The 15,608-nt window shown below is 43.4% G+C and overlaps 1 protein-coding gene across 2 annotated transcripts in view; it reads right to left on the bottom strand.

Annotated features, from left to right (window-relative positions):
* Window positions 1-7,008: 7,008 nt before the first annotated feature.
* The window catches only part of fermt2 (FERM domain containing kindlin 2), a 44,234-nt gene continuing 35,634 nt past the window's right edge, over window positions 7,009-15,608 (bottom strand). The window contains exons 11-16 of one of the 2 annotated variants that reach the window (XM_071902204.2): window positions 15,453-15,559; window positions 14,645-14,866; window positions 11,981-12,001; window positions 10,857-10,981; window positions 10,582-10,723; window positions 7,009-9,841 (exon numbers count right to left, since the gene is read on the bottom strand). In XM_071902204.2, coding sequence (XP_071758305.1) covers window positions 9,668-9,841; window positions 10,582-10,723; window positions 10,857-10,981; window positions 11,981-12,001; window positions 14,645-14,866; window positions 15,453-15,559 — 791 coding nt within the window. In that variant the 3' untranslated portion in view covers window positions 7,009-9,667. The remainder of the gene's footprint in view (window positions 9,842-10,581; window positions 10,724-10,856; window positions 10,982-11,980; window positions 12,002-14,644; window positions 14,867-15,452; window positions 15,560-15,608) is intronic. The other variant, XM_071902205.2, reaches the window with a different exon arrangement.

The following is a 15,608-nucleotide window of genomic DNA, read 5'->3' as shown; positions in this document are numbered from 1 at the left end:
TATCAGCGCTCATATTGACGTCAGTCTCAAAAAATTGTTTCCCTCTTTGAGTGTTGAATTTTGCGACCAGTTATAGGAATATTCCTTTGCCATGTTAATTAAATTTGAAGCAGATATTAACCATCGATCATCTGAATGTCAAGCCAGCCACAAGTAATGGCTTTCATATTCAGATCAATCATAGCTGCTATAACACTCTCTGAAATTATAGTGAAGAAATTTGCTTTGAATCCTTGTTTTGAATTCCGCATTGATCAACAAAACTGATTAAATGGTTGCTTGTTCAAGTCAATCACTCATTTAGTTTTAATATACAAAATCAATACTTAATTAAATAAACACTGTTGGTCTACAAAATAAAGGAGGCCTCACTCAACTGGCACCATTACTCTATTTATCTTTTCACATAACTGGTTGGACAAGACTTTCCACTTTTTAACCTATAGTGGAGTGTTTGTCCTCTATCTCGAACCATATGAAGAAACAACTTCCTTGAACTAAACCGTCTAAAAAACGAAAACGCTTTTCCTTCCTCCGCCTCTTTTCCTTCAGTTACATAACAATTGATGAACAAGGAAGACGAGGAAAGGAAACAATTCAAGATGCAACATGTGTCAGTGGAGGAAATGCATGTCTTTGTGCCACCTGGACTGATGTCAAATAATAGGACAGACAAAGGAGAAATCTTGTCTTCTGTAAGACTACCGCTGCTTCACTATAGTGCAGAAAACAACGTAAATGCAATGTGGAATGCAAGACACTTCATAGCTGGGAAATGAAGCATTGGGACTGTGCTCTAGTCAGTCTCCTCTGTTTCCCCTCACCACCTATGCATTGTGCCAGCACTGGAAAAACATTTAATCTCTGTTTGCCCACAGGCAGCGGCTTAACTCAGGGGTGAAAACAGGATTTTGAGAAAAAGAATCCATCTTGAATCAAAGTTAATACTCAGAGGTGTGCTGAAGCCGAATTATAAAGCAACTAGCCAGGCGATAGACTCTGTAATGGAGACACACGCCATTAGCCGCCACAAACTGCATCCATCTCCATCATGACAGTCTCCTCAGCTGACTGATAGGTGTGTGTCTGTGTGTGTGTGTGTGTGTGTGTGTGTGTTACTCCTCACTCCACCAAGTCACCTTGATTAAGATGGATGCTGATAACCTCATTTGACTCAAAAGGCTCACTCAAACTCATTTATATTGGAGAAACTTTGGCCCTCTATTGCTGCAATGTATATCATGTATATCCCATGTCATAATCAATACATACAGTACTGTAAGTGTAGAAATCTGCCAGTGGGGTGAGACAATTTCACTTGTTTCTGATGCAGAGTCACTTGTTTTGGGAATTTTCTAGAAATGAGCATCAAAATCTTGCACTACTATCAAGAAAATGACACTTGATTCTACAAAAGTTGATTTACATTGGAAACAAATGAAATGATCTCACCCTATTGTCAGATGTTTTCACTTGTTTTAAGAAAATTGGAATTTTAGGACTCAATAATAGACTAAATGACTTGTTGAGATGGAGATTTTTTGCAGTGTAGAATTGATAGTGTTAATACAGGATGTAATACATAGTGAGGGTTTCTACTAGGCTTCATTGTCCTCTGTCCCGTGTCGCTGCCTGGCAGTGTAGCCCGCTCACTCCCGGCCCCTTATCGTCTCTGTTGCCAGATAACCCTCAAAGGCGGCTAATTTAGCCGATCAATGAGCACAGCCCTCTGGGTATCACAAAGAGCCGAGGATCCAATTTTATTTTCCAAGTCCAATTTGATCTTTATTGCAGGCGGGACAAGTGGTGTCACACAGAGACATTCTCAGGCCCATAATGCCACAGGGGGATAATATGGAGATGCAGAGATGGACACAGGGGTGCTGGCACCTTGGGATTAACACAGACCTATTTCTTATTATGTTTTTCTATTGGGCGCAATCAAGGGTAAATTAGTAGATGATGAAACAGAGAAACAGCACCAACGGGGCCCTTAAGGTGATGAGGGGTCAAAGAGGGCAGTGGACCTCTTGTTGGTGGCATTGATCTGATGAGACTCATTTATGGACACAAATCTCAATTCAATCACTACAATGAAGAGGCCAGAATAAATTGATACAATGTGAAGCAATACAATAGCAATAAATATGAAACATTGCACAATAAAAGCTGGTATACAAATCCGCCTTCACTGTGGCCGAGGTCATATTAAATAGGATTTCTGTATTGAATGTACCCGTCTCATTCAAGACAGCGCCTCTCTATCATTTTCTTGAATTTGTACTTGTATTACAGGTAATGTTTCAGATGAGGATTCCTGTCATCTTGTATTATAATTCTAATAAAAACCCTCCCAGGCCCCTGCTGTGCCCTCCTAGTCAGATGAATCAACAGACTCACACTCCGAAAATGCCCCATGGGACAGACAGGTTCCGCCACCACACAGCAACCAAAACAAAAACACCCATCCAGACACTTGTTTGTTTGTGGCAAATGTATTCCCCAACAACGACAGCCCTTTAAATTGTATTAGCTTGGGTGAGAAACAAGATTTAGCAGAACCAAAGAGGTTTTAGTGGGCGAGGCAATGCAAATTAGCCAATTTTGTGCAACAATGCTTAAAGCCGAAAGGTGCCCAGGGAGAAGTGGATTACCTTAGAAAAGACTCCCACAGCAAATAGGTGGATACTAAATGTTTGGAAGTGAAAATTCAGCTTGAAAATGTTATGTAAGCTGTAATACACAACATCTTTATAGAGGCTGCAATTTAATAGCGTACTGCACAGTTGACACTTTTTTACCATACTTGACCTTGAACACTGAGTGACAATGTTTGGCGCTGATAGTGAATGGTTAGAGAACACAGTGCCTATATGTGTGTGTGTGTGTGTGTGTGTGCATGTATCTATTTGCACTCGCGCATGCCTGTAAATACACATATGCACTCTTTTACACAGTTGCACGATATGTGTATATTGTATGTATGCATGACCGTGCAGTTCTCGTGTGCTGAAAGTGATGATGTAAGCGTCTTGGCTCACAGCAGGCCCGTCTCTATAAACTCTATAAACACCATGTGACATGACCTCACCGGCTGAGAGGACACCCTCAGGATCGGCTCTGAGACTTTAATGACATGATTCTAATTTCTCGCCATCCTGGACCTCAGGGTGAGACTAACAAGGTGGTAAGTGGATGACCTTAGGCTTCCAATACTTGTCCAGCAGGTGAGATTCAGTGGTGTCAAATCCTGTTTATGGATGAGACCGGTTCCGTGTCCCAGACTCTTCTGCACTTCACCTTCCACTGAGACAAGGACAGGTAGGGTAAAACTCCCTCTAGTACACATAAACAACACTGCTGTTACTGTGTGAGAAGGAATGTTAATATATGCACTAAGGTGAACTCTGAGACACAGTCAACAGGCAAAAAAAAAAAAAAAAGGTTGACGTGAGGAAAATTACCAATACATCAACCACAACCCATAAAATCCACCTAAAACAGAATTCCCATGGTTTTCCCAAAAGCAACATGAGCAGGAATAACTTTCTCCAAAAACTAGAAATCACAGAACACAGAGATACTCATCTGACAAATTAATTGGGAAAGAATATGAAACTGATTTTGTGGGCCCATAGAATTGTTGTTTTAGCCTTTAAGCTACACTGAGCTTTGATTCTTGGTGGTGCTAACTCTTCTGAACCAGAACATGTTCTGTCACAGTGTCCGTAAAGTCAGTTTAGCAGCTCCAGAGCGTAATTGATGACATCAAGATAAGAGTCTTGGCTCTCGTGTTTCCAGCTTTGAGAGAGACTTTTCCATGGTAACAAATCTAGACTGAACTGTCCAAGATAATAGGAATAACATATGTGAGTTCGTTTCAGGGTGGATATTTGCTTTAACAATATGTGAATCCAAGAGGTCAAGCGCACTCAGGATCAAGATCTAGTGACGCTGCATGCTATATTGAAAGTTGCTGTCAGCAATTGGAAAGGAATGGAAAATGATTTGGAAAACATGATGCATTGGACATTTATGACTCCATCCAGATTGTTTGTTTGCACACTTTTTGCCTGTTATGGTGAATGAGATTTTGAAGTACTCCTAAGTACTACATTCATTTTTTCCACTAGACTGGAAAAAAATGGTCTGTGCAGTGTTGCCTTCCAAAGATTTTTGGCTTGTAAAAAGCAGCATGAGGGAATTCATGCAGCACACGCATTGGAAACACATCAGACTACTTAGTGATTCAAGTTTATGCCCTTTGTTGTAGATGAAAAATACACAACTGAAATATCCAAGGCTCCCTATTATGCTGAAACAACTTTATTTTACAAAAGTTGGAATATGGCAATGATAAAAACAATGTAGATGGTGTTTCAGCTCCTGGGAGTCTGTTCATAGCTGTGCACAGCAGGCAATCTTCAAAAGAGAGAAAGAGAGAGGGAAGGGAAGAGAACTGACAGCCCGATTTGGAAATCTGTAAGATCTCATCACGTTCTTTCATCATGGCAGCAAATATTTTAACCGCTGTGCCACTATAAACTGTGTTCTGACACGTAGGTCTTGACAATCGGTGACAGCGGTTATTGAAAAAGAATACGAAGCAATTGATCTGGCCAAAAGACTGGTCTGGAGGAAAAAAAAAAACAGAAAAAGAGTCGTTTCTTCACAGAAATGTCTAGGCTTACTAGAGAACTAGCTTATCAGCACATCTGCTGTCACATGGCTGACATTATCCATAGCGATGCATTCACCGCAAGACAAAACTGTGGATGTCAGCAAGACTTTCAAGAGACTAATCTCCATGACATGAACAATGACTCTAACAGGCTGTGAAGTCGTTCAGGTATGAAGAAAACAGAGCAATACTTCCCTGGAAATGAACTACGCACTGGGTTCAACAAGTGAAGAAAGAGGGAAGGCAGCAGCTGTCTCAAATTGCAACAGGTGCTATTGTACCTCATGTGTTGTGTGTTTCCAGTCTTTACTTACCGCCCACAGTATTCTCATAATTATTCGTGAACCGTAAATTCACAATCCACCAATTCCACCCTTTCAGAAGTCTAGCAGTTGGCATCCGAGTCTATTCTCTCTTTCAGCACATCAAGGTCGTCATCCACCCTGTCCTCCCCAGGGGTCTGAGGAATTCCACGTCACTAGGTGGAGCGACCGCTGTCTTCCAGGATGGAGATGTCCCAACTTCCCATACACACTGTGGACACACACAATGGGCCAATTCCCCCCGGAGCAGGCTGAGGGAATATCAGAGGTAGTGGTCAGGATAGGAGGTGGCGTTGTACGAAAGAGGCGAGAGCATAATAAAGACATGTTGAAGCCATTGCGTGCATGAACACACACACGCACACGCACCAGTCTTTGTAATATGAGATATTCAAAATTACAAATCTGAATCACAGGCAGGAGTGGGCCTTGATTAGGTGCGTGCTTCAGATGGAGCCTGGGATGTTACTGCAGTCGCTCTCTAAGTGTCAGACTGAGACTCATCTTCTGCAAAGGACAGGATGTTCTGGCAGAATTCATTGTTCCCTCTGCAACGCCGCACACCTCATCTAGTCCCACACCCGGACCTGGAGGGTGGATACTGGTGAACAGGCTGTCGCGTAAGATGTAGATGGTTAAGTTGGACTACTTTGAAACCAAATGCTAAATGGATGAGGTGTACAATAGTGTGCAGAGCAGATGTACAGTACTATGTGACTGGGAAGAACGATCCTCCACACCGTCAGTGTTTCTCAACCATGTGCCATGAAGGCCCAAGAGTCTGCAGAGTCTGTTTTCATCCCAACCAATCACTACACCAGCTGACTTCACTGGTCTGCACACCTTCAAACAGAGAAAGGAGGAACTAATTAGTGAAATCATCTGGTGTAGTGATTGGCTGGAATGAAAAGCTGCAGACTCTTGATTGAGAGCCACTGCCAAACCATCTGTGACACCGCTTGAGAGAGGAAGATGTGAAGAACCTGATATGTTTCTCTGTTCCCCTTCATCAACACGATTGCCCACGCTTTCCTTTCAATTCGCCTGTCCTCTATCATCCAACCCACACCAGCCATCGACTCACCTGTTGCAGCCGCCACGTGTGCTCGCAATCATCCTTAGCATGATGCCAATACCTTCCTTGTTTAACCCGTGCCCCCCCTGTGCTGCCGCTCTGCATGACACCAGCGTGGACATCAGGTGGTGTGAGCAGCTCCTCGGTTATCACGGCCACCAACACCTCCGTGTCCCAGCTGCTCAGCAGGTGACAGACGGATGTACGGCGTGCCACTGCGGGAGAATGGGCCAGGGCCTGCAAATAGACAGACTGTCTGCAGGCATTCTCTGGTCTAATCTCCTCTTCAATCTGGCACTCCGTTTCCACTGGGATGCCAGGTAAACATGTCAGATTTACGCTGCTTATCTTTGGAGAAGTTTGGAATCCGCCTAGTATGAGACCGCAGTGGAGAGATGGAGAGTACAGATGGTTGTATACTGCCCTCTGGTGTAGATATCTACAACTGCCCAATCTGTACCTTAAAGAATGGATGTATTGTATGGTATTTAGGTATGATGGCAGTAAAATTTGCAAGAATATGATGTTTGGAATAGAAAATCTTCAGTGATGACATCATTGTGTACCAGGAGACGTACATACACATTCCAGCCCATAAAACCATCAGATTTTAGAACAATCCTGCCCCTCCACCCTTCCCATCAAATAAAACTGCCTTTTTCTCCTTTACTAATATCCCATTGGTTTACATTTTTCAATGATCCTTTCCTGTGTTATTTCCCGCCACAACATCCTGTTTAAACAGGAAATACATCACATTAAGGAAGCAAGATACTCTCAAAATGCGATTTCATTGTGACTTTAACGACTTTTATGTTATTGTCTGTGGGCATAACTATGCGATCTATGTTGGACAACAATATGATTATAGCGTAATATGTCAAAAATTAAAACTCTTGAGGCAAAGATAAAAACAAAGACACCTTAGCTTAAATAAAAATTACTTTTATTTTTTAAAATAAATGCATTTTTACAGTCTGAAAACAGCAGGCCATGCACTGCTGCTCTGGACACTGGAGGCAAACAAAAAACAACAACATCAGAGGAAAAAAAACATAGGCTAGGCTTGTTTTTCTCTTACTTCTGTTCATTTTTGCTGATTTGTCTCAAACTCCAGGGTCTAAACGATGTGGGTCTCCTTCATGCTCCTTCATACATTATTAAATGACACACCTCAGTTGTGATAAAACCAGAACATTAAGTGATATATTTTAAAAAGGCACTGAACAAATTAATTTTGCAGCAAATCCATGTACAGTATCATTGGTAGTTCAAAGAGTGAGCTGAAAAAGCAACTCAGTGCCACAACTGCTAGAAGAGAAAGCAGAAAATGAATAACACTTGAAGTAGAGGCAAGAAAAAATAAAGCACAATGAAAAGGTGTACTTATCCATACTTTAGAAAAATGATATGTGAGGACAAAAACGGTAATCAAATCCTATAAACCTGGAGTTTGAGACTAGTGTTATCTTCATATATATTCATATATATCTTCATCTGAAAACTCAGTAAGACCATAACATTGGCAGGCACAAATCTGGATACTACACATGTTGACAGATGGCTTTCCCCCCTCTTTTCTGGAAAAAATACACTTCCAACCCCCCAAAAAGCAGCAACAAAAGAACAACTGTACAATTCTATAAAACCTGTGTTTTTACATTAGTTACAAAAAACTAATACTTCATTTACTGATCCTTCATACTGAGGACGAAAAAAAAAAAAAAGACTTTGCATATTCATTCTTCAAACTTGGTGACCTATTGCTGGTGTGTAATGATAAAAATTATAATAATACTATATGGTGTAAGAAAAAGGATGGCAATAAAGTAAAAGAGAAGCTGGCACAAGGGAATAATGATAGTATCCCTCCTGTAATGTTGTGTACATGCACTAAGCAGACAGATGGGGCTTCGAATCTCTGAATGCAATTCCAAACATGCTGTTGATATTTAGCAGCCCTCTGTGGTCAGAATAACAGCCACAGAGAGACACATTTGGCAAAATATTACTCCACGTTGGCACCGAGTGTTCCTTGATGGCAACATAAAAATCTGCATTCTCAGTTCAATACTTTATTCTGGAACATTTAGTGCCAGGAGATGAAAACTCGTAATTCAGCTTCCCTAAACAGGAGATTGCCCATCTGTGTCTGACTGTGGTAAAAGCTTGGACAGGATAACCATTAATGGACTATGATGTCCATCTTGACAAGCCATTTAGCCTCGTACTGAGTCTTAAAATAGTTTTCATACAACAAGTGAACAAAATCTGCCAATGGGGTTAGATATTTCCAATACAAATCAACGTCAAATCAAGTAATATTATCTTGATGTGAGTGATCTGCCTTATTTTAACATATTGTTACTCGTTTCTAGTGTAACAGTAAGGATGAGTGAAATGATCTCACCCCACCAGCAGATTTTTCACTTGTTTTCAGGAAAACAAAGACTGAATACGAGACTAAATGACTTGTTAAGATGGACATTTTTTTTTGCAGTGAGGACTTTTAGGTCATTTACCATTCCGATCTTCAAAACCACAGGACACTTTCATCCCAGTGCACTGAACTGTAGTGTGTTTTCAGACATGGCAACTATCGACAGTCTACTAAAAACAAAGCAAGACTCGGTTCAAACTCTCAGCGTCGCACCTGTCAGCATAGTGTAATGAGAATACAATGGAGAGACTTGACAAAGAGGAGACACCATTCACTACCGCTGTAGACAGACACGCTGTGATGAGACAAAGCAAACAAAGACATTAGAAAACAAAAGCAAAAGGAAATTTAACTACAGCTTATTCATTAAAGGGACTGTATACTGTAGAAGTGCTTACACGTGACTTCGAAGAGATAAAAAAGTGAAAATCCTTCAGAGAGTGGACAGGATGGACATAATGTGCCATTGCAGCTTGCGGATACCCCTTCGATTGGATTCTTTGTGTATGTGTGTATTTTACGATACATAATTAGATAGAACTGGGGGTATCTGTGGCACCATCATCACAATATATTCTAGCTGGTTGGCTGGCAGATCGATGTTACTAGCTCCTTCAGTCCAGTTCCAGAAGAGAGACAGAGAGAGACAGTGAGAGAAAGAGAGAGAGAGGAAGAGAGAGAGTCTTTGGGATCGAAAGGACTCCTGGCGTTTGACAGGTTTTAATGGGTTGTCATGGACGTAAGTTGGTGAGCATCACTCCAGGAGGAGGGGAGGCGGGAGAGCTGGAGAGGGGTTTGCAGGAAAACCAAGACAAACGTCCTGCTTACGTTTCTGTTAGGCCTCTGCTCGATATATGGGGGCCACAGGAGTTGATGTTCAGAGTTCATCTGGACTGCGTTCAGCAGAATATTAGTGTTTTAACAAATGACTTTGTCAGCGTTAATGCAAAAAAAACCCTACAATAAAAACGGTGTCAGCCATGGCAATAGTGGTGCTGCGCCGGGCTCTTCAGCACAGTTCCAAACAATTAAAAAGACCAAGAAATAGTAGAATAAAATAAACCCATAACATCTAGTCCCACCCTACCCAGCCGTGCCCCTCCCGACCCCTGGCCTGCAACCGCTGGCCCCTGGTTGCCCGGGGCGACTCAGACCCAGCCGCTGGTCAGCTTATAGAACATCTCCTCGTCTAGAGACTCGTTCTGGTCCTTGGCGCGTGTGGACAGGAAGATGTAGCCGCCGATGAACTCGTGCACCACCTTACAGTCCACTTCGGCACAGACGAAGGACAGGCTGGGCTCGTCTGCAAACTCTACTGTCACCTGAGCACACAGAGCGGATCACATCAGTCATGCTTTTGGGAAAATGGTCATAATGTACTTGTGTTTCTTGCCAAAGTAAAGAAGATTTTGTACCAAGCATAGCACTTGCTATAAATGGGCCTGCTTATGGATACTCTTACAGTGTCATATATCATCAATCTGAGATGTCTAATGCATTTATATTATTTTGTGATGAAGTGTTGTAATTTACGTTTTTGTTGTACCCACTTTCCCTCAACCTGCCTTGTCTACTTCGGTGGTTGTCTTTCAACAAGAAAAAGTGAGAGCCCCTTACTCAAAATGCAATGCTCTTGCTCTTTGATTCTGAGGGACTGACACCAAAACCTGGGATTTCCCGTTGATGTTTTAGATAGCTTCAATTTTGTCTGGTATCAAATTCCATTGGAAATATCTCACTGTGACATCACATTGTCTATGTTTTGCCAGTTATCCGCATTAATAGAAAAATACACCACCAAAAATCGAAATGGGCCCAGAAATGCAAGGTACATCACGGTTTTGTTAACAGTGTTTTAGGGTGTATTTTTTCCTTTGAATTGTTACTAGGGTTGATTATCAAATACGATGCCTATCAGTAAGGCACCCACTTTAGGTATCAATATTGATTTTGGTATGAAATGAATGAAAAGTACTGACAAGCTTCAAAGCTCTCTGAACCAATCGAGTGTTCAAGTAAAAGCTCTGATATTAAACTGTTGTATGTTTTCAGTGTCCCCTACCATCTTGATCTCCCAGTTGACGTTCCACTGCTTCATGTTGCTGAAGCGCCAGGTCTTGATGGCGTCTCCGGTGCTGGCATCCATCCGGATCAGACGGTTGTAAGTGATGCCGATCAGCTCCTCCCGCTTTCCACCCTGGAACCTGCAGACGAGAAGAGGGAAATGACCAAATGAGTTGCCGTCAACACAAAATACACCTGAGTGTGTGATAGAGAGAGATAGAGATAGACAGACAGATCATTTATTGAATTTTTGGAGGCTGTGATGGGACTTACTTGGCGAGGAAGTGGGTGATTCCGAACTCAGGCAGGGACTGCCACGCCTGGATGAAGCGCATCTTGGCCTCAATGAGACTCATCTGGGCCACATTCTGGTGGGCCTCGAGGATCCGGGCCGAAATCTGACAAATACACATACAAAAAGCTTTATAAACACGACTGTTCAATATACTCCCACCATTAAAGTCGGCACAAACGCTAACACACTCCCACTGTAAACAAATGTATCCCATTCACCACACTAAAACCATCCCATGAGCCCAGATCTACAGACACCCAACACGTAAGAGGAAGCCCCGGCTGTCTCCATAAAGCCGGGAGGGCATCCAGGGTCAGCCTGTAACCAGAGGCTGCCACAGTAAACATCTACTTCACACAACTAGAGAGCAGACAAACAAACATGTAAAATATATGGCCCTCCTGAGGAGCCAAACTAAGGTTAATGAGCCACAGTAAGCTTCCACGCTGTATGTGTGTGTGTGTGTGGGTGTGTGTGTGTTCCTTTACAGCCCTTAAGTTGTTGTTGTTGGCAGACCAGCCAAAATTTTTTGCGTATGATTCAAAAGGGATCAGCAGAGCAACAACAGAGATATCAAGAGCAGCTTCGCTTTCTAAGATCAGGATTCTGTCATCATCTCTGGTGAAGTTTGCTTGTTTCAGTTTGACAATATTGACTGTGTCCATGTAACTCGGTGAGCTTATCTATATATGCCTGGCTTGGGTTTTTCTTTCCTCAGTTACATTTCACTGAATATGTTCCCGTTAGATGTCCGTCTTACTACTGCTACGTGTTCCTATTGTGCAAATGAATAAATACACAAACACAAAATAAATGCTCCATTGTTTCATTGTTGTATCAATAAGGTTATGTGTCATTTGTGTGTCTGAAATATTTCGGCCTTCTGAAAATGTGTTAGAAGTTGAAGGAGAAGAAGTAACATCCAGAAACTAGAAAGAAGAACACAGTCTAGACTCTACTGACACTATCAGCCACTACAAAATGTTAGATAGCTACTTTTGGTTAAGTAAGACAACGCAGAGACATAGACAGTTCAGAGTTTACGGAACCGTGCACATATCTACGGCTTCTAGGCACCCAGTGGACACACAACTTAACTTACCAAGTCCCTGATATAGCCTGGCTGAAGAGGGGAGGCGGGGATGGGAGAAGGACACAGAGGAGTGAAGGAGATGCATACAGGGGAGAGAGAAAAGAAAGAAAGACAGGACAAAGAAAACAAGCAAGTAAGTCCAATGTCGAGGGGAGAGAGATCCAAAACAACAAAGTAGCAGGCCATAATTGTAAAAAAAAGACAGAGGGGAGAGATGCTGTGAAGCCTGGGGGGGGGGGTCATGCAGTATTCAGTCTAAAGAGGGAGAGAAAGTACAGTAGCAGCAGTCAGACACTGTATAATCTGTAAAAGCAAGGAGAACGAGTTACAATGAGAAATTTGTGTGGTTTCACATACAGGAGGTTGGCACTGGACCTGTACATTTCATGTTTGGACAATATATAGTTATTCAGTAAAAAGTAAAAAAAAAAAAAAAGTAAAAAGCCTCAGTACTAGATGGTTACACCCATAACTGTAACCTAGGGCAATCAGATATCCCTTTACAGACTTTCAGAATGTGTCCTTGTAGTAATCAAACTGCGTGTCTGTAATTCCCTTTCCATCCACAAGATGGCGACGTGTACCACAGCAGCACACAGTGGAAGCAGCAAGACCTTGGAGTGCCATGTCTCCAATCCCCCCCGAGTTTATTATTATGCCTTCATTGTTTGATTTCTCTTATGTAAAGCTATATGTTTGGCCCCACAAGTCCAAGTGATCTAAAAATCCCTGTGTGTATCCTCTGGGAACCGTAGCACGGAAGTCTCTTTGGGAGAGTCTGACGAGCGGAAGTCCAGTTAAGGGAGGGAGGGAGAGAGGGAGGGGGCGGGCGGGCGGGAAGGGAAAAGGAGAAGAGAGGAGGGTCGGCGTCCTGCATGGCTCCCACAGCTGACTGGGAGCGAGCAGCTTTTCCCAGACGCTTTTCCCGCCCAGCGCTCCCGGGCACGGCTCATTTCCTGATGCCCCACGCCCACTACATGAGCACACATGTGCGTGACTGCATGGGCACACGAACGCCTCTGCACACACACACACACACACACACACACACTGTTCTTTCATTTCGTGCCTGGGGATACCCTCGATCAGACTGGGTTTGTGACTGAGACTGGAGCCAGGCCAGACGGAACCACAGCCCCACACACACACACACACACAGACAGACAGACGAACCCCCTGGCTGAGGGAGACGAAGAACAACACTGGTTCTTGCTGCGGTCCACTATAAGAACAACTGTGCGTGCTTTGAGTCTCCTTCTTACACAGTCAACCAGAAATGCTGACACCCTATTTCCCTGAATGTTCTTCATCTTGGGTTGTGAGCATGAGTCAACACGCCCTCAATTTCTGTTCCAATAATACTTAAAAGTTCCATTTTACAAGCTAAATACGGCAGAAACCCCCCTGGCTGTTTTCGGTGCATCCCGATTCCCTTCCCAAACATTTCCTGTTTGATGGCCCTTCCCTGTACTACGAGAGTCACCCATCCAACTCTTCCTCTCTTTCTGTCCGGCTCTCTTCCTAGACATGCAGTACACGTCAGGCTATGGTTACGGCTCAGACTCAGACTATTTCTGAGTCATCACTTACCAACATCCTCCCAGCATCCCTCCAACCCCCTAGCAACATTCCACTTTTTCCTATACAGCTTAAACAAAACCAGATTGCGTGAGTACACAACAGGGAGGCAGACCCCCCCCCCCCCCCCCCCCCCCCTTCTCTCCCCCTCCCATCCCCAGTTAACACAGCTATGGCAGGCGTGTACTCAGCTGTTCCAATGTACACACACCAGCCTATTATTTACATGAGAATCCATTGGGCACGGGGTACAATTTTCCTATCAGTTACGAGAAAGTTAATCCGTGCTTAGTGCTTAAATATTACACCTGGTTATTAAGATGTCTGTTGGTGGTTTGCCACTGATATCTCAATGGTGACAACTCTATAATGTTCTGTTTGGACTGCTAAGTCTGTGCCGCGATATTTTCCGATTTATCTCCTCCGTGACCACAGATCTGGAGGTGGAGTGAGTGTTAGCAGTCCAGTGGACAAGATCGCTATCCCTCCGTTCCTTCTGTCTACCAGTGCAAACAAAAGACCGAGAGACGAGGTAAAGTATCCATTACAGCACGCGCTTGGGTCTGACATGAGCGACTCTACTGTAAGCAAGTTGAGTGGTTTGGATTGTCTGCTGTCCTGGTTTCCCCTCAGAAAGAGAGAGAGAGAGAGAGAGGGAAGGAGGAGGAATGGAGGGAGGAGGAGGAGGAGGAGGAGGAGTGGAGGAAGGGGAGGAGAGGGAGGCTACATTCCAAAGCAAGACAACCCTGATGCCAGGAGGCGCCCATCTGGGAAACATCAGACACTCCTCCATCTAACCCCCACAACCCACGCATCAAACGTGTAAACAACCTCCCCCAAAACACACACAAGACTAGATAGTTACTGCTTTCTCTCTGTCTCTTTCATACCAGTATATTTAACATGTTATCTTCCATGTTGCTGTAGCTGCAGCCTACAACGCATCGCAGCGGACACATCTGCAAAATCAAGTGCTGGTGCCAGTACAAGCTAGTAGTGTACTATTAAGTTTCAGAGGTTAGAGCTCCATACAGGAACATGGACAAGAACTTGGCAGCGCAGTGAGACCGCCGGCCTCTCTCCTGCATGTTTTACCTGCTTGTTCTTGTACTTCTTCAGATAGCGTGGGGACACCAGGCACTCTGGGTTGATGTCGGTGGTGATTGGCTCAGCAATGAACGTTGGGTCAGGGTTCATGTGCTGCATCTTGAGGAAGGACAGAATGTTCTGGACCTCCAGGTTGTAGGAGCTGTCGGCCATGGTCTTGCCTTTGGAGGCCAGGCGACACGCAGCCATCCAGTGGGCGTACTGTTTCTCCTGGAGGGGAGAGTCAAGGGAGGACTGTCAGGTCGGGCTGATGATGAGATACCTACTCTAGTGCACTGCCGATTCGATAGCTGTAAAAGCACCGTTAAATTGTATGGAACCAGAGGTGGGGACTCACATGACACAATTTTAATTGCTTGAGACTTGACTTTGAAGTCTTGACAAAAGATCTTGTGTTTGTGAAAATTAATTAGATTAAAAGTTATGAGATTTGCTCCACCAGACAGCTGAATTTAAATTATATTTTCTGAATTTGTATGGGATGATTGAATTTATTCAAGTTGAAACCGATTACAGAAATCAAACTCATGTCGCACTTACCAGGTTTTTATACTGTTTTTGCATTGAGAAGTCCTAGATATTTTGTTTTCTTTAAGATATTTATACTGGACTCTTGATTTGTTCTGACTTGACTTGGTGTTCTACATTTAGACTTGGGACTTGACTTGAGACTTGTGCCTCAAGACCTGAGACTGACTTGGGACTCGAGCAAAGCTGACTTGCTCACACCTCTGTATGGAACGATAGGATTATGATGCATGTCTGATGGTATGTTGACTTAATTAAAGAGACTCACCGTATCACACCGAAGCCAGATCTCATTCATGCCGTCGGCCACAGGGATTAGCAACTTGATGTTGAATTTCTGACCGGAGATGTTGACATCTGGAGTTACCTCACAGCCTACAAACGGAAGCCACAGTTCAGAGGGGAGGGGTCAAAGGTCACACCC

This window comes from Centroberyx gerrardi, chromosome 17 (genome assembly GCF_048128805.1).
Source record: "Centroberyx gerrardi isolate f3 chromosome 17, fCenGer3.hap1.cur.20231027, whole genome shotgun sequence".
NCBI lineage: Eukaryota > Metazoa > Chordata > Actinopteri > Beryciformes > Berycidae > Centroberyx > Centroberyx gerrardi.
This window is presented reverse-complemented; position numbering and strand designations above follow the sequence as displayed.